This window comes from Natrix helvetica, assembly GCF_964273705.1.
Source record: "Natrix helvetica genome assembly, chromosome: 1".
NCBI classification, from domain to species: Eukaryota; Metazoa; Chordata; class Lepidosauria; order Squamata; family Natricidae; genus Natrix; species Natrix helvetica.
In genome coordinates, this window is record NC_138548.1 from 127,624,512 (window position 1) to 127,650,030 (window position 25,519).

Genomic DNA, 25,519 nt, shown 5'->3' on the forward strand with positions numbered 1-25,519 from the left:
CCTATCTATTCGTTCTACTCATATTTAAAGATATTTCTTTTGTTACATAGCTTTTGGAGATTAAAAACACTTTGGTATATTTTCATTTACCTAAAGAAAACCATCTGATGGAGAGGTGGGTTGCTATCAGTTTGCACTGGTTCAGGTGAACCGGTAGTGGAAATTGGGACTGGGTCGCTGAACCAGTAGGAATGACAGGCTGGCCATGCCCCCAAACCAGTTCCCTGATCACCTCTGTCATTGCTGGCTTGTTTTTTAGTCATTTTTCATGTTCTGTGCATGCACAGAACAATTTACAGGCAACTGTGCATGTGCACAAAGCACGCGCAAAGCGAAGCGGCAGAAACCCACCCTTGATCTGATGCCAAAAATAAATAGCAATGGGCTGTTATATACTCGACTTATGAAGTACAAGGTGTGAATTCTTAGTTTAGTATAGCTCTGTGTTAGCATAGTCTACCAAATACACATAATGCCAGGAAGTATGACCAAGACATACATGCATGCATATTCTTTTTGACTTCTCTTAATGGAACCATTATATTAAACAGGTTTTATAGCACACTTTAGCACAAAGAAAATAAGTTCCCTAGTGGCTATCTTACTTTAAAAAGCCCATCTATTGGGTCCCACATTTGGTGGGGCTTCATTATCTGTAATTGTTGGAAAGTGATACAGAGGCATTGTAATGCAGTGGTTAAGTTATTGGTCTAGGACTGGGTTCAAGTCCAACTTCAGTTGCAGAAACTCATTGGGGGACCCTGAGTCATGTTGGTGTCTCAGTTCCTAAGACCATCGAAAATATGTGTTTTCCGATGGTCTTAGGCGACCCCTGTGAAAGGTCTTTCGACCCCCAAAGGGGTCCCAATCTCCAGGTTGAGAACCACTGGTTTAGAGGTTTGTAAGCGGGGTCTAACTGTAGGAAGTTATCACCAAGCCCTCTCCCAGAAAAATGAAATATCCTAGGAAATATTGAAAAGGCAGAATATTTCCCTGGATGTGAAAAAGGAGAAACATGTTTTAAAGACAGAATAGCTCCCTGTAGCTTCCTGCCCATCCCCCTTTGTCAATGGGCCATTATGATGCCCAAGCCAGTCCCTTTACATAATAAAGAGTTCTCCCCTTCAGCTCCAGAGTGATGGTGTTAGATCTGGGCAACGAGAGAACAGACTGCGGACACGAAGTGACTTAACAGCTCTTTATTAGTAGTAATAGTGATCCAGGTTGCTCTGTGGTCGGAGGGTTCCCCTTTTATAGGAGTCGGGTACGCCTCTCGACCAATCAGAACGATACCTGTTTCCCGCTGTAGCAGCGGACCAGAGAGGAGACTTGCTACGATATATGTTAATATCTAACACCCCTCCCCTCCTAGACGGAACGTTGCGGTTAGTAACATAGTCCTTAAGATACGTTGGTGTTTGCCTTACTTGGGTGGAGCGTCGCAGTTCGGGTTGGTCAGAAGTAGTTGCAGGATCGGTTTCTTTCTGTGTTTCGTTTCCGGGCGTTTGCAGGCTTTCGTTGTTTTGGCGTTCGGGGATTTGCTTGCTTTCGTTGCTTGGGGGTTGTTCCATTTCGCGCTCGACCTCTTGTTCTGTTCTGGGCTCGCAGGTGTCGTAGTTCTCTGTGATGGGGCTCTCGAGTGGCTGACTTTGCATTGGCAGGTAGCTCTCGTTCTCAGTTCGTAGATCTGAATGTGCCAGGCGACCCCGAAGTTGATCGATGTGCCTTTTCCAGTTCCGCCCATCTTCTAGTTCTAACAGATACGATCGTGGACCCGAGATGCCAATGACCCTTGCCGGCATCCACAATGTCCCCCCTGCATAGTTGTGGGCGTATACAGAATCCCCTATGCTAAAACTCCGAATTTTGCTTGTGGAGTCTGGGGGTGCTGTGGCAGAGTAATTAGGGTGAAGACGGTCCAGGTGAGACCGTAGACGGCGGCCCATGAGTAGCTCAGCGGGGCTCCTACCCGTCGTTGCGCTGGGAGTAATGTGTTGGATTAATAGGTAATGGTCAATGCGTGTTTGCCAATCACCTGGACCCATCCTAGCGAGGGCCTCTTTTGCGGATCGCACCATTCTTTCCGCCTGTCCGTTTGATGCCGGATGGAATGGCGCGACGAGGGCATGCCGAATCCCCTGACCAGCTAAAAACGTTTCGAATTGCATGGCCGTGAACTGGGGCCCGTTATCGGAGACCAGGAGGTCGGGCAGGCCATGAGTGGCGAAAAGTCGCCGTAGAACCTTAATGACTGCCTCTGCCGTGGTTGAAGTCATTAGGACTACTTCTAGCCATTTGGAGTATGCGTCCACAACTATGAGGAAGGTCTGACCCTGAACTGGCCCTGCGAAGTCGATGTGTATTCTCGACCAGGGTGCTTTAGGCTTCTCCCATTCTGTGGCGGGCGCTTCCGGGGGTGCTGGTCTCGATTCCTGGCATGGATCACAAGTGGCCACCCATTCCTCTATCTCTTTGTCCATGTTTGGCCACCAAACGTAACTTCTTGCTAACGCCTTCATCCTAACAATCCCCGGATGACCCGCATGTAATGCATCTAACACATTTCTACGTAACGCATAAGGAATAACAACTCGATCCCCCCACAATAAACAACCTTGTAACACTGAGAGTTCGTCCCGTTTTGACCAAAACACTTTGAATTCCGGGCCCACGTTTCCCTTCAGCCACCCCCTCCAAACCCAAGTTTGCACTTGCTTTATTATATTATCTTTAGAGGAGAACCTTGCAACGTCGTAGGAAGAAACCGGTCCTGAGTCCAAACAGTCAATGAGTAGCACCGGTACTTCGGGAGTGGGGTCTGGCAAAAGGTCCGGTAATGGGCAACGGCTGAGTGCATCTGCGTGTCCTAAAGTGGAGCCCGGTCGATGAATTAACTTGTATGAGTACGCAGCCAGGAAAACAGTCCACCTGGTCATGCGTGGAGACAGGGAGATGGGAGTGGGGCGGTTTCCCGCCAAGAGTCCCAACAGCGGTTTGTGATCTGTGATTAGTTCAAAATCGCGGCCGTAGAGGTATTCATGGAAACGTTTTACTCCAGCTACAGCAGCTAACGCTTCCCTGTCCATCTGGCTGTAGTTCCTCTCGGCCGATGAAAGAGTCCTAGAGTAGAAGGCGATGGGTGCTTCGTTTCCGTTTGGCATCCTGTGGCTAAGGACTGCGCCAACTCCAAAAGGTGATGCGTCGCAGGTCAATACCAGCGGCAGTGTCTGGCTGTATTGGACTAACAGCGAGTCAGTGGTGAGCAGGCGTTTTACTGCGGCAAAAGCTGCTGCTTCGGATCGTCCCCATTTCCATGGTGCGTTCCTCTGGAGTAGTCGATGCAATGGCTCAGCAACGGTCGCCTTCTGTCTCAGAAAAACGCTGTAGAAGTTAAGTAGTCCGAGGAAGGCCTGCAACTCGGTCTGATTTCGTGGTGTGGGGGCGTCCTGGATCGCCTTAATTTTCTTTGAAGTGGGGTGCATTCCCTGACCATCGATTCTATATCCCAGGAATTCTACGCTAGGAACGTTAATTTGGCATTTTTCCTTTTTAAGGCAGAGGCCCTTCTCTCTGATTCGGGTCAAAACAGTTCTGACTCTTTTTAATAATTGCTCCTCGTTTTCAGTGGATACCAAGATGTCGTCGAAATAGGGGACGACTCCCGGTATCCCTTGCAACAGCCGTTCCATGACGCTCTGGAACAGACCTGGAGCAATACTCACACCGAATTGTAGCCGGTTGCATTTGAATGCTCCTCTATGCGTCACTATAGTTTGGGCCTCCGCTGTGGCGCTATCCACGGGCAACTGCTGGTAAGCTTGTGCCATGTCTAACTTAGCAAATATCTTTCCTGGCCCCAACGAATGCAATAGGTGTTGTACTACTGGCACAGGATATGCGCTTTGTTGTAGCGCGACATTAATTGTGCATTTATAGTCCGCGCAGATGCGGACTGATCCGTCTGGCTTGACTGGTGTCACGATGGGAGTTTCCCAGCGCACGTGATCCACCGGCTCGAGGATTCCCTGCTCCACTAACTTATCTATTTCCTTATCTATTTTTGGGCGGAGTGCAAAAGGCACTCGTCTCGGCTTAAGTCGGATTGGCGCCACTTTGGGGTCTAAATTGAATGAGATTGGTTTACCCACATACTTACCAAGACCGGGGCTGAACACATCCTCGAACTCCTTAAAAATCTGCTCGGCGCTGCTGTTCTCCACGGCGTTGATTCCGGTGACTTCTAGCCCCAATGATTCAAACCAATCCAGTCATAGAAGGTTTTGTAACGGTGCGCTGGCGATAGTCACGGGCAGCTGGGCTACGATGTCCTTGAAACGGATCTGGAACGTGCCTTGGCCCACGATGGGGACTCGGTTCCCCTGGTAGTCTCTTAGCAGGATGTCTGGAGCGCGTAGTTGGCTCTTTTTGAGGCTAGGGATAGCCTGTTTCATGGATGCCCATGAAAAATGATCGTCAGGGATGATCCTGTGTCAACTTCTAGCTCGCAAGGTGAGCCCTCCAAGAGGACTGTGACTTTCAGCTTTTTAGGCCGCTTGGTGCGGACCTGACTTATTGTGGTGAGATACGTTCGCAATTCCTCTCTCTGGGTCAACTCTATCTCAGCATCTGTATCCTGAAAATACTCTCGTTGAGCGTCTTGATAGAACGCTCTCTCAGCTCTTTGTGTGTAATCTCTCTGGGAATACGCTCGCTCAGCTCCTTGTGTGTAATCTCTCTGGGAATACGCTCGCTCAGCTCTTTGGGGATTTTCTCTCTGGGTAAACACTTGTGGATTTCTCTCTGGGCGCCCTTTTTGATTTTGCCAAGCCCCTGGGTTGGGCTTCTGTTGGCGGTACGTAGGTGGCTGCCATGAGGCAGGGACTCCGCTCTGGCACACTCGTGCGATGTACCCAAGTTTGTTGCAGATTGAACAAACAACGTTCCTGAACCGACAGGTAGACCGGGGGTGATTCCCTCCGCAGCCTGCGCAGGGCGGCAAGCGGGATCCGGGTCTCCCCCCTGGCCTCATGTGACTGCTCCTCATCAGGTGACTGTCCTCGAACTCGGGATCCTCGTAGTCGGGGTTTGTGTCCTCGTAGTGAACTCTGGTTTGCCTGGGTGCTGGCTGGCTTCCGCTGAAACCGCGTTGTATGGTTACCGATGATTTCTCTGCTGACTCCGATGCCCTTGCTTCGTTTAGTGCTATCTGTAGGGTTAAATTTGGGTTTGCCAACAGCTTCTTTTGTAGGGAAATGTCTCTTAACCCACAGACAAATTGTGCCAGGATATGCTCGTCCAGATCCCTGAACTCGCAGTGAGTTGCTGCTTTACGCAGGGCTGCAACATATTGGTTGATTGACTCTCCCGCCTTCTGGTTCCGCGTGTTGAATTCCTGGCGGCAAACGTGGCGGGAAGGTTTTGGCGCGTAATGAGTCTGTAGAGCCTGTTGCAACGCCGTCCATGATACCGCTTGTATTGGAGTAGGCGCGGTGAGGTCTCTGGCCATGTTGAAGACTTCCTTTCCACAGTAGCCGAGGAAGATGTTTTTCTTCCGGGCGTCGGTTATCCCCGTGTATTCGTTCGCTTCGAGAAAACACTCGAAACGAATCATGAAGGCTTCCCATTCGTCGTTCGCTGGGTCGAATGGAGCGGGGGGAGTGTGCATCACCATCTTCTTTCGTTTGAATTTGCCGCGCTGCGGTGTCCTGAGATGGCTGCCGGAATTTCTGCCGAATTCCTGGGCTGGATCGAATCCGGAGATTCTGAAGTAGCGTTCTTCGTCCTATCTGTCTCTCAATCCCACCTTCGTCGCCAATGTTAGATCTGGGCAACAAGAGAACAGACTGCGGACACGAAGTGACTTAACAGCTCTTTATTAGTAGTAATAGTGATCCAGCTTGCTCTGTGGTCGGAGGGTTCCCTTTTTATAGGAGTCGGGTACGCCCCTCGACCAATCAGAACGATACCTGTTTCCCGCTGTAGCAGCGGACCAGAGAGGAGACTTGCTACGATATATGTTAATATCTAACAGATGGGATTAAGGCATGATTAGCCTTTACCCACTCACCACATTGCATCTGAAAACTCAACCAAACCTGGATTCAAAACACAGCCTAGACAGTTGCCCCTGCATGGTCCCATGGGATTCTGACAACCAATCAGAATACAAGCTCAAGATCAAAGGCCAGGGAGGGCATAAAACCAGGGACTTTCAGCATCTCACCCCTTCCTTCTCTTCTTCTGCACCCAACATTGAAGCATGTGATCAGTTCTTCTGTTCAGGACTTAAGCCATGTGGTCCTATCCACCATTAAACCATCTTTCCAAGCAGCCTCCATGTCTCCAATGTCTTTTTCTCCACTTGGAGCTGAACCCAGAAGGACATTTCTTCCAACAATGCCAAAAATGGCTTGGTAACACAAATATTATCCTTTAGTCCTTATTAACGGCCTTGATCTTGACCAACTACAGTCTGCAGAATCACTTCCTTCTGTCCCATAAAACAAACCAGACTGGAGAAAGTTAAAGCAAGGCAGTGTTACACCACATAGTCTTAATATTGTTCTGACAAGGCTTGGGGTCCATTCAGGCCTGCTAAGTGAGGAAAGACCCCCTCCCTTTGATGAATTAGAACCAGAGACTTTGGTCCTCTTTAAAGGAATGATGAGAGCTAGCTGACTGCAGCTCAATGTAGTGGCTGTGAGATCTATGAGCATGGACTTATCTTCATACTTCATACTTATCTGAGCTCACCGCTACGTTTTTCAGGGAAATTGTTGGATATAGGTTTTTGGATTTTGAAATCACTGTTGGGGTGAGAGGTTCTGAGTTCCTTGGCTTGGAACTTCAGAGATTAAAAAGAGAAGTCCTTCTACTGCCATCTGCTGGTTTGGGCATGAAAACATACATCATGGTAATCTATTGCGTTAACCAAGCATGACTTAAGAAGATGGGTAAACTTAGTCACTGAGCCACAAGATTTGGAGATGTTGCCTTGGTTTAACTGAACTGTAATTCTTAAAACAACCATTCAAGTGGCGCAACTTCCCATCTCTCGAGGGTGAAGCTTTGGACTTGTATAAAAGACATGGTGTTTTGACAGAAGGAAAAGGGGACAGTGCATCTCCTCCTGCCTGTAATTCAGCAAAGGAAGTTTTGAGCGTGTGGTCCTCTTTTCTTCTGTTAGGAAACAAAGGAAACGCACTGGAATGGAATCCAAGAAAAGGGCGAAAATAATCAGCTTTCAGACATCCTGGTTGCTTCTTCTCTTCTGTAAGTATCCTTTAAAAATCAACATAGGTACCAGTGGTCAGTTGCTACCAGCTTCGCACACCTGATGTGCGCTGCAAGTGCGGGCACTGTTCAATGTAAATTGTTCTTCACGCATGCACAGAACAATTTACAGTGAACTGTGCACACGCAGTCACTAAAATCCAAAATGGTGGTGGCTCAGCGCAGCGAGGGAACTGGTTCAGGGGCGTGGCAGGCCTGGGTCACTGCTGGTTCTGGGATCCAGGCCTGAATTCCACTACCAGTTCTGCCAAACCGGGTCGAATTGCAAGCAACCCACCTCTGATTGGTACTATCCAAAACAAGCTGTATTAACCAGCACATACTTACGGCTGCTGATTAGAAACATAGAATGTTTCTAGATTTCAGATTTCAGAATTTAATCACTTCCAAAGAACTTAAATTCTGTTTCTGCAACTCATGTGGTTACTGTATTGAAAAATGCATAATTATAGCATAATTCAAAGCTATGGGACCTTTAGAAATCTGTATTTATATGTTAGGCAGAAATTCTCTCACAGTCTTATTGTTACATTTCTTCTTTGTTCATTTTCTTAGCATGGTTTGATGATTTTAACAGTTGGGTAATAAGCAGACATTTAAAAGCTACAGAATTGCATAAAAACAGGTTTTACAGAACTGAGTGATCCCAATAAAATAAATCCTACATCCTAGAATTAAGTTCCATTGAATTAAATGAGGCTCAGCAACTGTATAAAAATTACAACCTATGAAGTTACTTGGTATAAATCAACCGAAAGAACAGAAAAGTACAGTAGATGAAGCATTGAAAATGTAAAGTTTTTTCTAGAAATCATTCTAATGCTGCACTGGTTTATATTTTCCTTCTTCTGAATAAATAAATAAACAAATCAAATACATGTCTATGGAAGAAATGAATATCAATTTTAAAAAAGTACAAGAGCAACAGAAGATGTCATTTTTATCACTGAAAAAAATGAGTACAATTTGGTGAAATCTACCTGCATCTTGTGATCCCATTTAAAAGTTTGTTCTGTCAAAAGTTATCTTCAGATCAGAAGCAGTGCAAGATCTTCACAAATGACAAAAGCTGAAGATAAGTCATCACATGCCCTAGAATTCAGCAACAGAGAAAAGCCATGAAGAGGAAGGAACTTATGAGTGAACTCATTTTGGTTACTCCAGGATTTCACAATAACATAAAAGGAGAAGTGCATCCAAAAAGAAATCAATAGTGTGATTTTTCTCTTACACACAGTGTTTGGCATTGAGAAGCATTGCCTCAGCAGAACAACTCAAGCATCATGACCGAATTGCAATTATCTAGTTTTGTTTTGTTTTAGGGAAAATTTTAGTCTCTGGAATTTAAAGTGATATCTGTGTGATTTTCTATGTCAGCTGCTAAAATAACATGACCACCGACATGTGCCTCAAACTGCTAAGCATTTAGGGAAAGATAGAACTTTGTCAAGGAAGTAAGCTTGAAATCCAGCTATCAAAAAGGAACACTGCACACACATCCTTCTATTTGTTCAGGGAAATCTTCAGAGGAGACCTTCTCTGGGTACCATAAAGAGAAGAAATTCATTCTGGATTTTAAAAAGCAGAGCCCTTGCTATGATGATTATTCTGATCTTGGAACATCTGAAGAAGAAATGCTTGGAAAGCACATATGGGGGAAACCCCAAGAATTCAGAGAGCCCAAATACGTTTCATTGATTGTCCATGATTATAATTGTAATTTTATGTACACTGACATCATGGGCACATACAGCAGTGGTGGGATTCAGCCAGTTCGCACCACTTTGGGAGAACTGGTTGTTAACTTTCTGAGCGGTTTGGTGAACTGGTTGTTGGAAGAAATCATTAGGGCAGAGAACTGGTTGTTAAATTATTTGAATCCTACAACTGACGGTATAACTATAACTACTTTTATGCTGGCAGGAATTGTAGACCTTTAATAACTGAACAATAACTACTGTGGATTGCCCCCTGGATGAAGCATTAGTAAATCACAGGCAGAAGCTGGTCCTGGTCTCCGAGGTAGGGCGTGGGAGGAGTCACTGATGAGTATTAACACGGCCCATTTGCCCAGAGACTGAGGTAAATCTGAGGACATTCCCTCTGCTCCTCCTTCTGACTCTCCAGATTAACCTCAGTCTTCGGCCCAGAAGGAGATAATTTACCTGGCTTTCCATTGGTACGAGATTTTTCTCAGCGTTTGATTTTTCTTGAACTCCTTTTACCTGCCGTAGCGGCACCCATCTTACCGGCATTAGCACAAGCTTGCTTGCTGCGTGGCCGAGGGCTTAATTTGCTGGGACGTGGCAGCGGGGGGGGGAATCTCCAAGCCGTACGCCCCGGGCGTTGTTACACGCAATCCACAGATCAGCGGATGTGATCACGTGACTGGAAAGGAGACAGCTCAGTCGGAGCCGGAATAGAAACTCAGACCGCATGGTCAGTGGTCGCCATTTTGGAAGCATGGGCACATGCACAGAGTGCAGGGATAGGTGGTCTGATACCAGAGGCCGCAGGCACCCGCAGCCACCACCAGTACACAGGAGGGTAACTTTGGGCCTGTACTCTGCCGGTAATCTGGGGAGGGCCCCAACTATTCGGCAGTGGGCTGGTCTTCTTGCAGGTGGCGGATCGGCGGCACAGCTGAGGAGCACGAGGATTCGAAGGAGCACCGAATCCACGCAGCAGCTACAGACCGGTGGGAACAGAAGGAGAGGTAGAGAGAGGCTACGAACCATGAGTAAGGGTGCGATGGCAGATTCCATGAGGAGTGGGGGAGCGGCACCCCTCGGTTCTCCTAGGGGTTCAGACCCAGGTGAGGGACCCTCCCTGGGAGCCAAACCAGCCACAAGGGGGAGACTCACCTATAAGAAGTGCAGTGCAAAGCCATTCGGCACCTGCTGGATATCAAAGCAGTGGAGCCAGTTCCGGAGGGGGAGAAAGAATCAGGATTTTATTCCAATCTCTTCCTGGTTCCCAAGAGCTCGGGGGTGGGGTGGGGGGTGGAGAGCTATTCTGGACCTCAAACTGTTAAATTCCAGAATTATATACCGTAAATTTAAGATGGCATCCCTCAGGTCCATTCTGGAGGGGATCAGACAAGGGGATTTCCTAGCCTCAATTGATCTCACAGAGACGTATCTCTACATCATGTTTGCCCCTGATCACCGTAGGTTCCTTAGGTTCTCGTATGAGGGTTCTCATTACCAATACAGGGCCCTTCCCTTCGGGTTGGCCTCAGCCCCCAGAACATTTACCAAGGTACTAGCTGTGTCTGCTGCCCATCTTCATGCAATCCCGATTCCTTTACATTGCTACCTGGATAATATCCTCGTACTAACCTCCTCGGCAGCTCGAGCAGAAGGGGATCTCAGTGTCACCATTTCCACCTTCTGGTCCCTGGGCTTCTCGGTCAGCTTTGAGAAAAGCCATCTAGTCTCCACCACTAGACTCCAACATTTGGGGACCATTATTAGCTCAGTAGAATGTGAAGTCTTCCTTTCATAGAAGCGTAGGGACAATATTGTAGAATTGAATTGAGAGATTTGCAGGATTTGATCTGTTCCCATAGCTCTCCTTTCCAGGTTACTCGGCAAGTTCATCTCCTGCATCGGGATAGTGCCCTGGGCTCGCTTCCATGCCAGAGAGCTGCAGTGGTTCCTACTCCCACACCAGAGGAACAGGACAAGCGATGCAAGCTTCAGAGTTCTTGTGACCCCCAAGGTGCTTCTCTCACTCCGCTGGTGGATGTCCCCGGCTCTGGCCAAGGATTCCTTGTTCAGGGAACTAGACAGGCTGATCCTAACAACAGACGCAAGCCTGTTCGGTTGGGGGGATCACCTGGAGTCCCAGTTAGCGCAGGGCTGGTGGACCCCTCGCCGTCGAACACCCAGCTTCCGAGGTTCATCTCACGGTTCCCAACCTAAGGGGCACAGGACATTGACTCCCTGCGCTGCAGATGGCTGTCGGGCCTACTTACGCCTTCCCTCCTCTTCCCCTGTTTCCCGGGGTTCTGAGGAAGCTAGTGTTAGAGAGGGCAGAGATAATCCTAATGGCCCCTTTCTGGCCACGGCGTCCCAGGTTCACGGACCTAGTGGAGATGTCGATTCTGCCCCATTGGAGAATCCCTGGGGGGGAGGTGGCCCTATGCCAGGGAAACCTGGAGCACCCAGACCCAGAGTGGCTCTGTCTGACCGCCTGGCGCTTGAGCGGGAGCAACTAAGAGAGGCCCAATTTTCCGCTAGAGTCATCGAGACCATTGAGGCCGCTAGAAGGAAGTCCACTACCTGCATCTATGATGCGACCTGGACTTCCTTCGCGGCCTGGTGTCGGTCTGCACAGGTAGACCCAACATCAGCCTCAGTTCCCCAGGTGTTGGAATTCCTCCAGAATGGTCTGGAGAAAGGCCTGGCTCACAGTACTCTCAGAAGGCAGGTTTCCACCCTGGCCACCATCCTAGGAGGGGTGGGCGCCCAACCCCTGTCCCAGCACCCGGTCATCAAATGGTTCCTCAGTGGGGCAGCTAATCTCCGCCCCCCATTTTCCCTCGTGGGATCTTCCCATGGTGCTCCAGGCTCTGCTGGAGGTACTTTTTGAACCCCTCAAGGAGGTGAGCTTACAATTCCTAACCCTCAATGTGGTCTTCCTCGTGGCAATCACCTCTGTCAGGAGGGTGTCCGAGCTTAATGCTCTATCCACCAAGGCGGACATCTGCACTTTCCACAGCAACGGGGTCATGCTCAAACTTGATCCAGCCTTCATGCCTAAGGTCAATTCCCCCTTTCATAGGGGCCAGGAGGTAATCCTCCCCGATTTCTGTCCTTCTCCTTCTTCGGAGAGAGAGAGGTCCTGGCACCGCCTGGATGTAAGAAGGGCACTGTGCATTTACCTCAAGTGCACAGCTGCCTTTAGGTGGTCGGAGGCTCTCTTTGTTTCCTTCCATCCCTCGGCCTGGGGAGCCAAGGTCTCCCTGACCACCATCAGCAGATGGATAATGTTAGCCATTTCCAAGGCCTATGAGGCTCAAGGGCTGCTGGTGCCGGTGGGCATCATCGCACACTCCACCCAGAGTGCGGCTACTTCTGCGGCCTGGGCCACCCAGGCACCCATCAAGGACATCTGCAGGGCTTCCGCCTGGTCCTCACCATCACCCTTCATCAGGCACTACCGGCTAGATGCGTATGCCTCGGCTGAGGCATCCTTCGGGAGGAGGGTCCTGCAGGAGTACTACGCTCTCGGGAGACTCAGACCCAATGATCCCTCCCATGGACATCTAGCTTAGGTATGTCTCATCAGTGACTCCTCCCACGCCCCACCTCGGAGACTGTCAGTTGGTCTTACCTGAACTGCATGTCTCGAGGTTGGCGTGGGAGCAGTCACTTCCCGCCCATCAGGCGCACCCTGCACCAGGGCCTGAGTTGGGTTAGTTACAGGTCAGTCAGGGACTTCGGAGGGAGTTGGGTGGTCTCTGTCCCTTCCTTCCCAGGTTCTACTTCGACTGGACCATCGGTTAATTTGGAGAGTCAGAAAGAGGAGCAGAGGGAGTGTCCTCAGATTTACCCATCTCCAGGCAAATGGGCCGTGTTAATACCCATCAATGACTGCTCCCACGCCACCCTTGAGACATGCAGTTCAGGTAAGACCAACTGACAATTTCTGAATTGCCTTTCTCTGACCCATTCCTGTCTTAACTTACCTAACCTTTTGCTGTATTGAATTGCTTTAAGAAGTGGCTTGCCAGCACCTTCTTTCCAAAGCTAGAGAGAGAATGGCTGGCCCCAAATCACCAGGACTTTTGTGTTTTTAGTCCCAGGATTTAGTCCTTTCAATTAATTTTTTACTAGCAAAACATGAGAGAACTTCCAGCAAAGCAAGGGATATTAAACAGTTTTAGAGCCTTTGAGGAAGTGGGAGAGGGAAAAGAAAAGGTTTCCCTTTGTCCCATTTGTTGTATATTACTGCTTTTCTCAGAACTTGAACACTTTCAGTTTCTGCTTTTGGTTCTTGTTATCTTGGACTGAAAGTGTAGTGATTAGGCAAGTATCCCTGCAGGCAGAAATGAACTACAGTAACTTTTGTGCATTGACATGGATCAGTCCTGAAAATGATGGAAAAACACCCCACCATAAAATTCACTTGAGCCAGCAAGGGTCTGTGTTAGAGGAAGCATTTACAAGAAATGTAAACTGGGCTGCCTCTGAAAAACCTAACCTCATCCCAGTGGTGGGCTGCTGCTGGTTCGGACTGGTTCGCGCCAACTGGTAGTTCCGAGCACTGGTTGCTCCCCCACCGCCCCGATGCTATCCACCCCTAGATATCTCACTTTCCAGCTTGCTTGCTCCACCCTGCAGCCAAGCTGATTTAAGTGCCTCTCGTGTTCTACTAACCATGGCTGACCTAGTAGATGTGCAGGAAGCCCCATCAAAAAAAACTTGTGCACATTTTTGGCGAACCGGTTGTTAACGTATATGCAGCCCACTTCTGCCTAAATATGGGATTTCTTTCAGCTAATTGGCCAGTAGCCTTCACGTGGTGCAAACAATGGGCAGGGTGTTCCTCATACAGACATTTAGAGTTACTCTGCTCTTTGGTCCAGTCAACCTCCTAACTTGCTCTGATATGGGGCAGTACCTTTCTGATTGATCTCAAAAACCTAAATAGAATCAGACCACAAAGTCACCAGAAGCTGATCTGGAGTCAAAGAAGGATCTATCAGGGACTCTTGGTCTATCATGAGCTCTATAAGCAGACAATGAATCCACAATGATCAGTCATTACATTTAGTTACATTAGTTAGAAAACCTTTCTTCAATATCATGGTCACTCCATCAGACTCACATAAGTCTTTGGTTTATTTAAAATTGTTGGAACTCTCAGCTAGAAACTGTACATGTTCATTATTACGGTTCGTTGTACGGTCAGCCAGACATTCAGACTGGATTTGGCCTTTTTTATTCACCTATCTCGTGTTAAAGGTATTCTTGCATGATGTAATAATAAAATATAATTATTTTATTGAAGACTATAATTGCAGTAGTAAAAACAAATGCAAACTAAAAAAAAGTGTGCAAAGAAGAAAGAAATGTCGAAAATAGAAAAAAGAAAGAAAAGTAAGAATACAATAAGGAAAAAAAAGGAATATATATAAAGAAGTGATTTTTAACATTCAGCACAAGTATAAACAGTTTTAGTAACTTTTCACTTCTAAATTTACAACTAAAGATCTCTTTGTGCCATGTCTCATCTCTTATCTATAAATAAATGACAAAGCATTGTCATTTCAGTCCTGATCTCAGCAAATTCTTTAAGGTTGCCAGAAATAACAAATATCTATTTTAACCTTGTTCAGATAAACAAATTTCATATTCCTTCCTTTTAGTCTTAATCCATTCAAGTGACTTCTTCTCATTTCTTTTTCACCCCTTCTCACAAGATTTATCCAAGCTTTAGCAAACCTTTTTTGTATGTTCAATATAGAAAAGAATTATCTAGGTCACTCTCTTGTGTATTATTTGTAATTCCCTTTCAATTTTAAAGCATCAACTGTTTTCTTTTGTGCGTCCAATGAAACATTTTTTCCATGTTACCTAAAAATGCTGCCAGCTACTTTTAGATCCACTTTCTGCAACAATTCTGTTTCTTTTCTGCTATATTTTCCAAAATATCTTTTGGACACAGTCTATTATAGAAACCATTATTGCTGTTGACATATTGGATATTAACATTTGGTTCTCAATTTTTCAAAAGTATCCTTCAATATTTCAAATTTTATTTTTTTATTTGCTTATTTACATATCAAACTTCTTAACCGCCTTCATACACAATCCTCTGATTTGGATGATCATAAAAGGGGAAATGAAGCATAATCAGAATTGTAAGATTCTGTTACAATAGTCATCTTAATAAAAACAGTTTCAGACTTCCATTGAATTTGTTTCTTGGCATGATCTATGTCACAGGGCTGACAAATACAGACTTTGAACAAGAATACCTTAATAGTATGGTTTTAGGTTTCTCTGTGACAAAGATCTAGCATCTAATTTTCTCTCTCAACCTGGTTTGAAAACTCTTCTCAGGCTATATGCAAGCCAGGAATTGAGATTGCAATAGACCAGTTAACCATTTACAATGAATTCTGATACAGTATAGAAGGCTAATCTTACAATATCTATAGCAAGTTTCTTTAGAGAACAATAGTCATATTTATCTCTCACATTTCACAATTTTATACCTCATTAATTACAACAGGATATTTGAGCTACGTAGAATTGGAATCTATATGCTTTCTCTTTAAATGATTAAATATTCTAAATCGGTGGCGTGTGTAATGAATGAATCAGCAAATTAAGTTCCTTGACCTTTGTGCCTCAACATTTGACCGTCACAGCAAATTTGGAAATTCCGTGAGTCATGAAACTATTGATAAGGCCCATAAACAGAGAGCTAAATAAAGTTACATGGAAAACCACTGTGTGCTAATATGTTGATGCATAGTTTCCGTCACTTGTCTCTCTAGTAAGTTTGTGCGTGTATCAAAACTAGACATTTCTTAAAACAGAAAAAAGAACGCCTCTGCAGTGTTGTCAACCTTTCAACATAATCCAGACTAGGAAACCAAACCAAGAATACTGTTACTAACTTTATTGTAAGGTCAGAGTTGCAAAATCCTGCAAGCCTAAAAGGGCTTCCACCTCCCCTGCCTTTACATGCCAGAGAACTAGAGAGAGTCAATCATGTTTGAGATGGAGTCTCCAACCCCATTCCTGCTTCAGATAGATTTCTCTTAGCAGACCATTGTCTATGGGTTTATTCCTCTCTCCCATGATTATTCTCACACAATCCATCACAAGTTGCTTTATTATTTTTTAATGTATTATTATTATTGTTGTTGTTGTTGTTATTGTTTTTGTTATCATCATTATCTCTTTTATTCATTAAACATGAAATTCAGAAATTCAGTTAACTGGACATTTAAAAATGTATCACAAATATCATTTATTATTAAAGTTTCATTAAACATGAAACTCAAGTCAACTGAACATTTAAAGATGTGTCACAAATACCATTGACTGGTGCTAATGGTTGATATGGGTTGCTGCTAGTGTCCTAGGTATCAACCAAGTACCTTCTTAAAATATATGATGTTCCTAGTAGCTCAGCTTTTTGCAGTTCCGCTGGCGTTATTGCAGGAAGCTGCAATTTCTTGATGTGTTTTATTAGATACTTTATTCATTAAACGTGAAACTCAGTCAACTGAACATTAAAAAAATACATCACAAATACCATTGACTGGTGCTAATGGGTGATGCCAGTGTCCTAGGTATCAACCAAGTTATTATTGTTGTTGTTGCTGCTGTTGTTGAATTATTATTGGTGAGAGAAAACCTCATTTAGAAAACTCAAAAGGTAAAAAGGAAAAGAAACCAAGAACCAAGACAAAGACAAACAAAAATGATACCTTTGAGTATACATATGAATGTGCATATAATATTAAGCAAAAGGAACCTGTAATATTAAGCAGAAGTAACATTTCCAATTTCCACATTTATTATTATCTTCCCAGAACAAATGAAGGTCATTTTTGAGAAGAAGCATTGCTAACGTAAGAAATGACCAATTTGAATGGATGTTTCCAGAAAGGATGTTGGCTGGCCCCTGGGATGAGTTATTGGCAGTGACGTGCAGTGAGGTTTATGACTGGTGAGGCTGGTGATGTCATCAAACCGCGTGGTTGCTCCGATCGCACGGGCGCAGCCCAAACGGAGAAGTTTCTCTTCTCAGAAATGTCAGAAAGGGGCAGGCAGGCTCCCGCAGCTCCACTGAGAAGACATTTCTGAGAAGAGAAACTTCTCCTTTCTCCTCCCCCCCCTCTTCTAGCACTGATGATGTTACCTAGGCATTTTTTGCATCGGGCTAGCCCGGGATCCTTGCAAGGGGAATGGGACCACGTGTGCAGGAGGCTCCTCAGCGCAGAGCCTCAGATTAGCACAGCCGCGATCCTCTTCCCCTGCAAATGTGGTCCATTCCCCTCCTTCCTAAGCCAACATGAAGGGGACCGCGACTGCGCTGATATGAGGCTGGCATTGAGGAGCCACCTGCACACGTGGTCCCATTCCCCTTGCAAGGATCTCGGGCTCGCCCGATGCAAAAAATGGCAAGATCGGCACACTTGGGGCTGCTGCTGAGATGTCCAGGGAGGCTAAACCAAGCCGTGCGCCTCTCCCAGCCACTTTCACGGCTTCCCGGAGTAATTTTTTAAAATTTTCACGATGAGAGTGGTGAGGCTCTGCCTCCCCTGCCTCCCCTGACTGCACGTCACTGGTTATTGGGGAAGATGGATGTGCTTCCCATAAGGTGCTCCAAGTCAGGTGTTCCTAACCCTGGTCTGAGGACTGGTACCAGTCTGCGGCCTGCTTGGAACTGGCCCGCGCAAGCTGTGGGCGAATGTGCAAAGCTCCATATGCACAAGCGATCAACGCATGCACGAAACCATCCTTCCCCCCTCTGTCACTGCCAGTCCTCGGAGTGGAAAGGTTGGAGACCACTGCTCCAAGTTATCAGGAGTTTTCAGCAGGTGTCATAATTTGGCAAGCCTTGGAATGCACAGTCCCATGCCTATTTGCACATACGTTGTGTCTATTGCCAGGTCTAGCACAAAACAAGTCATAACAGCAACCTCTTTGTTCCTATAATAGCTTGTCTAATTACATATACCCCACCTTATCAGTTCCTGTCTTCTTTGGGTGTGCACAATAATAACTAAATCGCTAGCCTTCAATAAGGACTTGTTTTATCTCAAGGAATTGAGCAGAATCTATCCCCAAACTGCATCACTGACCACTTTGTCATTCTGGCAACAAGACTTGCGTGAGAAAGAGAGGGGAAACATCTCAATTTTAACACCAGAACAGCAAAAGATGAATGCAAGTTGCTTCTTCAGTGACCTATGAATAAGATGAAAGTTTCGTTTTGAGAGCATGACTGACAAAACAGTTATCGGGTAATAATTGAGCTATGGGTTGGGGACATGAGGTCATGCCCTAAAGCTCTCTAAAACTTATCAAAACTTATCTAGTCACTTTCTTGTTTATTACTATGGACTGTTTTCTCAGTTGGAACTCTTGCCTCCTTCTACTTATGCTTTTTATGCTCCAGCCAGTCCTATAGATATTCAACTGCATGCCATCAGCCTACAATGTTATGATTTCACAGTTCTCTGAATTTTCACACTGAAATTGTACTTGGCGAGTTTTGCTGGAGGGTGGGAGGAGGTCATGATTTATAGCAACCAACCATTTCTGAAACTAAAAGCAGATTCAAATAGACATTTTTGCCAATGGTGGTTTCTGATCTAGAAACATTCATGAGGAACACGAGACAATGAAAAATGAAAATGAGAATAACAAGAAAAGTGCAATAGGAAACGCTACTGGGAAATGTCAAGAAATGCCTTGGCTTGAAAAATTTATCCTATGTATTCTTAATCTCTGCAAAAGAAAGAGTTGCTTGGTGTGCTTCTTTGGGGCAATCAGTGTATAGTTAGTCAGATGGCCAGGAATTTCATAGGAGGATGGAGAGGTATTGTTTTCAGGGGTGAAATTCAGCCGGTTCGAACCGGTTTGGGTGAACTGGATGCTAATTTTACATCTTGTTTGCCAAACCAGTAGTTGCAAGGACTGGCTGGCCCTGCCCATCTAATCCCACCCCTCCCTGTCCCTCCCAGGAGTCTCCATGTGGCCCGTTTTAGATTCCAGGTAATTGCATGGCCCGCAGAGAGGCTCTGGAAGGGCGAAAAACAGGCCTCCCAGATGTTCCAGAAGTCAAGAAATGGGTCAATAAGTAGTATTATAATAAAGAAAGGCAATAACTCCCAGCAGGGTTAGAGAAGCCAGACCAAAGTTCATTTATAATATTCAAGCAAGTGATGAAATATGCCACTAGGAGTGTAGAGTCTCTCCAAGAGCAAGATTTCTTAAACAAGAATAATTCAGGAACAATGAAAAAGCTTTAAATACGATGTTATTTTTAGCAACCAGAACCTAGAACTGAAAGCAATTGAGTCCTATCAGGATTATGAAGGATCAACTTGGGTATGTCTAGTTTAAGGAAAAGAAGGACTAGGGGTGATAAGACAGCAGCATTCCAGTATCTAAGGGGCTGCCACAAAGAAGACGGGGGTCAACCTATTGTCCAAAGCACCTGAAGGCAAGACAAGAAGCAATGGATGGAAACTAATCAAAGAGAGAAGCAACCTAGAATTAAGCAGAAATTTCCTGACAGTTACAACAATTAATCAGTGGAACAACTTACCTCAGAAGTTGTGGGTGCTCTAACACTGGAGGTTTTCAAGAAGAGATTGGACAACCACTTGTCTGAAATGATATAGGGTTTCCTGCTTGAGCAGGGGGCTGGACTAGAGGACCTCTGAAGTTCCTTCCAACTCTGTTATTCTGTAACTTTAAGCCCTTTCAAAGCCCCATCCCTTGTAAAATTCTTACTCATGACCTGATTTTTTTCTCTTGGGGCTTCTTTGTTTACAAGAAATCCTGCCTTTTACTCTTCAAATATTTGGCAACTGTTTTCTGGACTAGGTAAGAAGTAAGCTTCCTTCTGGAAGTTATTTTCCACACCTTGAGGAAGAGACCCACGCTCCTCGAAGAACTAAGATTCCATGGTCATTTTTAAGGAGTATGGTGTTCCTCAGAAAGCTCAAAGGGTTCCTCCAAACAGAATTTTGCATTTTGGTTATGAATTACAGGAGGAAATAAGCTGTTAAGCAATAAGCGACTTTTAATAGTTAATTATTGGCATTCTGGAATTACCAGATTCAGATTCAAACAGAATACATTACTTAACTTTTCAATACATGACACAGGCACATCCTTAAAAAGAAAGGTGTGCATGGGTAATGTATTGAGAAGTTATCCTGAGAATTCTGGTCAATAGAGAAATAGATACAGGAGGACCCAATATTAAGTAGTGGAAGATTCAGGCAAAAGAAAACTCCACCTCCTGTAAGATCACAGAATTCACAACAAGCAAGTTAGATGGCTGTAATAGGGCATGCTCTTGGAAAATTAAGCTGTCAACAACTATCAATTATAATTAATGCTGTGCATGAAATGTTCCTGTCTCCTTGTAATCTTTCCATCATTTTCTTGTTATCCATTATGAGAAATAGCATATCAAAGATAAATCTGTGGTCTGATTCAGCAATGAAAGTCTGAAAAGAGTCAGAGATTCTCTGTGGTTGTGAAAGTTCCAAAGCACTTGTTCAAACCAGACATAGTCTTGAGAGAGAGAGAGATAGGGAGGGAGGGAGGGAGGGAGAGAGAGGAGAGGAGAGAGAGGGGAGGAGAGAGAGAGAGAGAGAGAGAGAGAGAGAGAGAGAGAGAGAGAGAGAGAGAGCGAGCGAGCTCAGGGACTGAATGATATGCTAAACTAAAAAAAAAGTATTAAAAAGCATTCATCTTGTTAGATCTGGGCAACGAGAGAACAGACTGCGGACACAAAGTGACTTAACAGCTCTTTATTAGTAGTAGTAGTGATCCAGCTTGCTCTGTGGCCGGAGGGTTCCCCTTTTATAGGACTCGGGTACGCCTCTTGGCCAATCAGAGCGATACCTGTTTCCCGCTGTAGCAGCGGACCAGAGAGGAGACTTGCTACGATATATGTTAATATCTAACACCCCTCCCCTCTTAGACGGAACATTGCGGTTAGTTATGTAGTCCTTAAGGTATGTTGGCGTTTGCCTTACTCGGGTGGAGCGTCGCAGTTCGGGTTGGTCAGAAGTAGTTGCACGATCGGTTGCTTTCTCTGTTTCGAGTTCGGGGGTTTTCAGGCTTTCGTTGCTTGGGCGTTCGGGGGTTTGCTCGCTTACGTTGCTTGGGGGTTGTTCCGTTTCGCGCTCGGCCTCTTGTTCTGTCCTGGGCTCGCAGGTGTCGTAGTTCTCTGTGTTGGGGCTCTCAAGTGGCTGACTTTGCATTGGTAGGTAGCTCTCGTTCTCGGTTCGTAGGTCTGAGTGTGCCAGGCGACCCCGAAGTTGATCGATGTGCCTTTTCCAGTTCCGACCATCTTCCAGTTCTAACAGATACGATCATGGACCCGTGATGCCAATGACCCTTGCCGGCATCCACAATGTCCCCCCTGCATAGTTATGGGCGTATACTGAATCCCCTATGCTAAAACTCCGAATTTTGCTTGTGGAGTCTGGGGGTGCTGTGGCAGAGTAATTTGGGTGAAGACGGCCCAGGTGAGACCGTAGACGGCGGCCCATGAGTAGCTCAGCGGGGCCGTTTGATGCCGGATGGAATGGCGCGACGAGGGCATGCCGAATTCCCTGACCTGCTAAGTATGTTTCGAATTGCATGGCCATGAACTGGGGCCCGTTATCGGAGACCAGGAGGTCGGGCAGGCCATGAGTGGCGAAAAGTCACCGTAGAACCTTAATGACTGCCTCTGCCGTGGTTGAAGTCATTAGGACTACTTCTAGCCATTTGGAGTATGCATCCACAACTATAAGGAACGTCTGACCTTGAACTGGCCCTGCGAAGTCGATGTGTATTCTCGACCAGGGTGCTTTAGGCTTTTCCCATTCTGTGGCGGGCGCTTCCGGGGGTGCTGGTCTCGATTCTTGGCATGGATCGCAAGTGGCCACCCACTCCTCTATCTCTTTGTCCATGTTTGGCCACCAAACGTAACTTCTTGCTAACGCCTTCATCCTAACGATCCCCGGATGCCCAACGTGTAATGCATCTAACACATTCCTACGTAAAGCATAAGGAATAACAACTCGATCCCCCCACAATAAACAACCTTGTAACACTGAGAGTTCATCCCGTTTCGACCAAAACACCTTGAATTCCGGGCCCACGTTTCCCTTCGGCCACCCCCTCCAAACCCAAGTTTGAACTTGCTTTATTATATTGTCTTTAGAGGAGAACCTTGCAACGTCGCAGGAAGAAACCGGTCCTGAGTCCAAACAGTCAATGAGCAACACCGGTACTTCGGGAGTGGGGTCTGGCAAAAGGTCCAGTAGTGGGCAACGGCTGAGTGCGTCTGCGTGTCCTAGAGTGGAGCCCGGTCGATGAATTAACTTGTAGGAGTACGCAGCCAGGAAAACAGTCCACCTGGTCATGCGTGGAGAAAGGGAGACTGGAGTGGGGCGGTTTCCCGCCAAAAGTCCCAACAGCGGTTTGTGATCTGTAATCAGTTCAAAATCGCGGCCGTAGAGGTATTCATGGAAACGTTTTACTCCAGCTACAGCAGCTAACGCTTCCCTGTCCATCTGGCTGTAGTTCCTCTCGGCCGATGAAAGAGTCCTGGAGTAGAAGGCGATGGGTGCTTCATTTCCGTTCGGCATCCTGTGGCTAAGGACTGCACCAACTCCAAAGGGTGATGCGTCGCAGGTCAATACCAGCGGTAGTGTCTGGCTGTATTGGACTAACAGCGAGTCAGTGGTGAGCAGGCGCTTTACTGCGGCAAAAGCTGCTGCTTCGGATCGTCCCCATCTCCATGTTGCGTTCCTCTGGAGTAGTCGATGTAGTGGCTCAGCAACGGTCGCCTTCTGTCTCAGAAAAACACTGTAGAAGTTAAGTAGTCTGAGGAAGGCCTGCAACTCGGTCTGATTTCGTGATGTGGGGGCGTCCTGAATCGCCTTAATTTTCTTTGACGTAGGGTGTATTCCCTGACCATCGATTCTATAACCCAGGAATTCTACGCTAGGCACGTTAATTTGGCATTTTTCCTTTTTAAGGCGGAGACCCTTCTCTCTGATTCTGGCCAAAACAGTTCTGACTCTTTTATTTAATTGCTCCTCGTTTGCAGCGGACACTAAGATGTCGTCGAAATAGGGGACAAACTCTCAGTGTTACAAGGTTGTTTATTGTGGGGGGATCGAGTTGTTATTCCTTATGCTTTACGTAGGAATGTGTTAGATGCATTACATGTTGGGCATCCGGGGATCGTTAGGATGAAGGCGTTAGCAAGAAGTTACGTTTGGTGGCCAAACATGGACAAAGAGATAGAGGAGTGGGTGGCCACTTGCGATCCATGCCAAGAATCGAGACCAGCACCCCCGGAAGCGCCCGCCACAGAATGGGAAAAGCCTAAAGCACCCTGGTCGAGAATACACATCGACTTCGCAGGGCCAGTTCAAGGTCAGACGTTCCTTATAGTTGTGGATGCATGCTCCAAATGGCTAGAAGTAGTCCTAATGACTTCAACCACGGCAGAGGCAGTCATTAAGGTTCTACGGCGACTTTTTGCCACTCATGGCCTGCCCGACCTCCTGGTCTCCGATAACGGGCCCCAGTTCACGGCCATGCAATTCGAAACATACTTAGCAGGTCAGGGAATTTTCTCTCTGGGTAAACACTTGTGGATTTCTCTCTGGGCGCCCTTTTTGATTTCGCCAAGCCCCTGGGTTGGGCTTCTGTTGGCGGTACATAGGTGGCTGCCGTGAGGCAGAGACTTCGCTCCGGCACACTCGTGCGATGTGCCCAAGTTTGTTGCAGTGCGAACAAACAACGTTCCTGAACCTACAGGTAGACCGGGGGTGATTCCCTCCGCAGCTTGCGCAGGGCGGCAAATGGAATCCGGGTCTCCCCCCAGGCCTCATGTGACTACTCCGCATCAGGTGACTGTCCTCGAACTCGGGATCCTCGTAGTCGGGGTTTGTGTCTTCGTAGTGAACTCTGGTTTGCCTGGGTGCTGGCTGGCTTACGCTGAAACCGCGTTGTATGGTTACCGATGATTTCTCCGCTGACTCGGATGCCCTTGCTTCGTTTAGCGCTATCTGTAGGGTTAAATTTGGGTTTGCCAACAGCTTCTTTTGCAGTGAAATGTCTCTTAACCCACAGACAAATTGTGCCAGGATATGCTCGTCCAGATCCCTGAACTCGCAGTGAGTTGCTGCTTTACGCAAGGCTGCAACATATTGGTTGATTGATTCTCCCGCCTTCTGGTTCCGCGTGTTGAATTCCTGGCGGCAAACGTGGCGGGAAGGTTTTGGCGCGTAGTGAGTCTGTAGAGCCTGTTGCAACGCCGTCCATGATACCGCTTGTATCGGAGTAGGCGCGGTGAGGTCTCTGGCCGTGTTGAAGACTTCTTTTCCACAGTAGCCGAGGAAGATGTTTTTCTTCCGGGCGTCAGTTATCCCCGTGTATTCGTTCGCTTCGAGAAAACACTCGAAACGAATCATGAAGGCTTCCCATTCGTCGTTCGCTGGGTCGAATGGAGCGGGGGGAGTGTGCATCGCCATCTTCTCTTGTTTGAATTTGCCGCGCTGCGGTGTCCTGAGATGGCTGCCGGAATTTCTGCCGAATTCCTAGGCTGGATCAAATCCGGAGATTCTGAAGTAGCGTTCTTCATCCTATCTGTCTCTCGATCCCACCTTTGTCGCCAATGTTAGATCTGGGCAACGAGAGAACAGACTGCGGACACGAAGTGACTTAACAGCTCTTTATTAGTAGTAGTAGTGATCCAGCTTGCTCTGTGGCCAGAGGGTTCCCCTTTTATAGGACTCGGGTACGCCTCTCGACAAATCAGAGCGATACCTGTTTCCCGCTGTAGCAGCGGACCAGAGAGGAGACTTGCTACGATATATGTTAATATCTAACACATCTGAATTTGTTTCCAATGTTGTATATGATGGGGAGTACTGTATGTACTCTCCTGGATGAAGGTTTTTTTTTAGCTTAATATTCATGAGTCTTAATTCACATAACTTCATACATTGCCCGAGGTGTAGAATTAAATGTATTAATTAAGAAAATTTCAATTGAAGTTGAGAGTAATTATTTGGGGAACTTATTTACAGCAGCTTTGGCATTGGTAGAAAAGCCCCCGATTACAGATTTTGCTTTGTGCTTGTGTTGCATGTCAAAGCCTGGCCTCACAATAATGCAGCATTGTCCTCGTCTAGTTTTACCAAATAACCTTCAGAGCATCATACCTAAAGCCAAGCACAGATGCAGCACAAAATGTTCGTTCTCTTTTGATTACAAATGACTGGTGAGAAACACACCCATCTCTGTCCTTGAATACAGCAGCCCCACATAAATATACCTAAAAGACTTTAAACAATCATGATGAAGAAATGGCTTATCACAATTCAGTACAGTATATTTGTTATCTCAAGGCTAGGCCAAGATTACACTTATTTGTCATACTTCTGATTTAAAGAGCTTGCAATAGACATTGATCGTGAATAAACCAATCCCTCTTA

General features: G+C 46.3%; 1 protein-coding gene across 2 annotated transcripts in view; it reads right to left on the reverse strand.

Moving 5' to 3' along the window:
• The window catches only part of SLC11A1 (solute carrier family 11 member 1), a 70,042-nt gene that overhangs the window by 44,089 nt on the left and 434 nt on the right, over positions 1 to 25,519 (reverse strand). Inside the window, exon 2 of one of the 2 annotated variants that reach the window (XM_081948222.1) lies at positions 8,274 to 8,385. In XM_081948222.1, the coding sequence (XP_081804348.1) occupies positions 8,274 to 8,292 (19 nt within the window). In that variant the 5' untranslated portion in view covers positions 8,293 to 8,385. Of the gene's footprint in view, positions 1 to 8,273; positions 8,395 to 25,519 lie in introns of those variants that run through there. The other variant, XM_081948221.1, reaches the window with a different exon arrangement.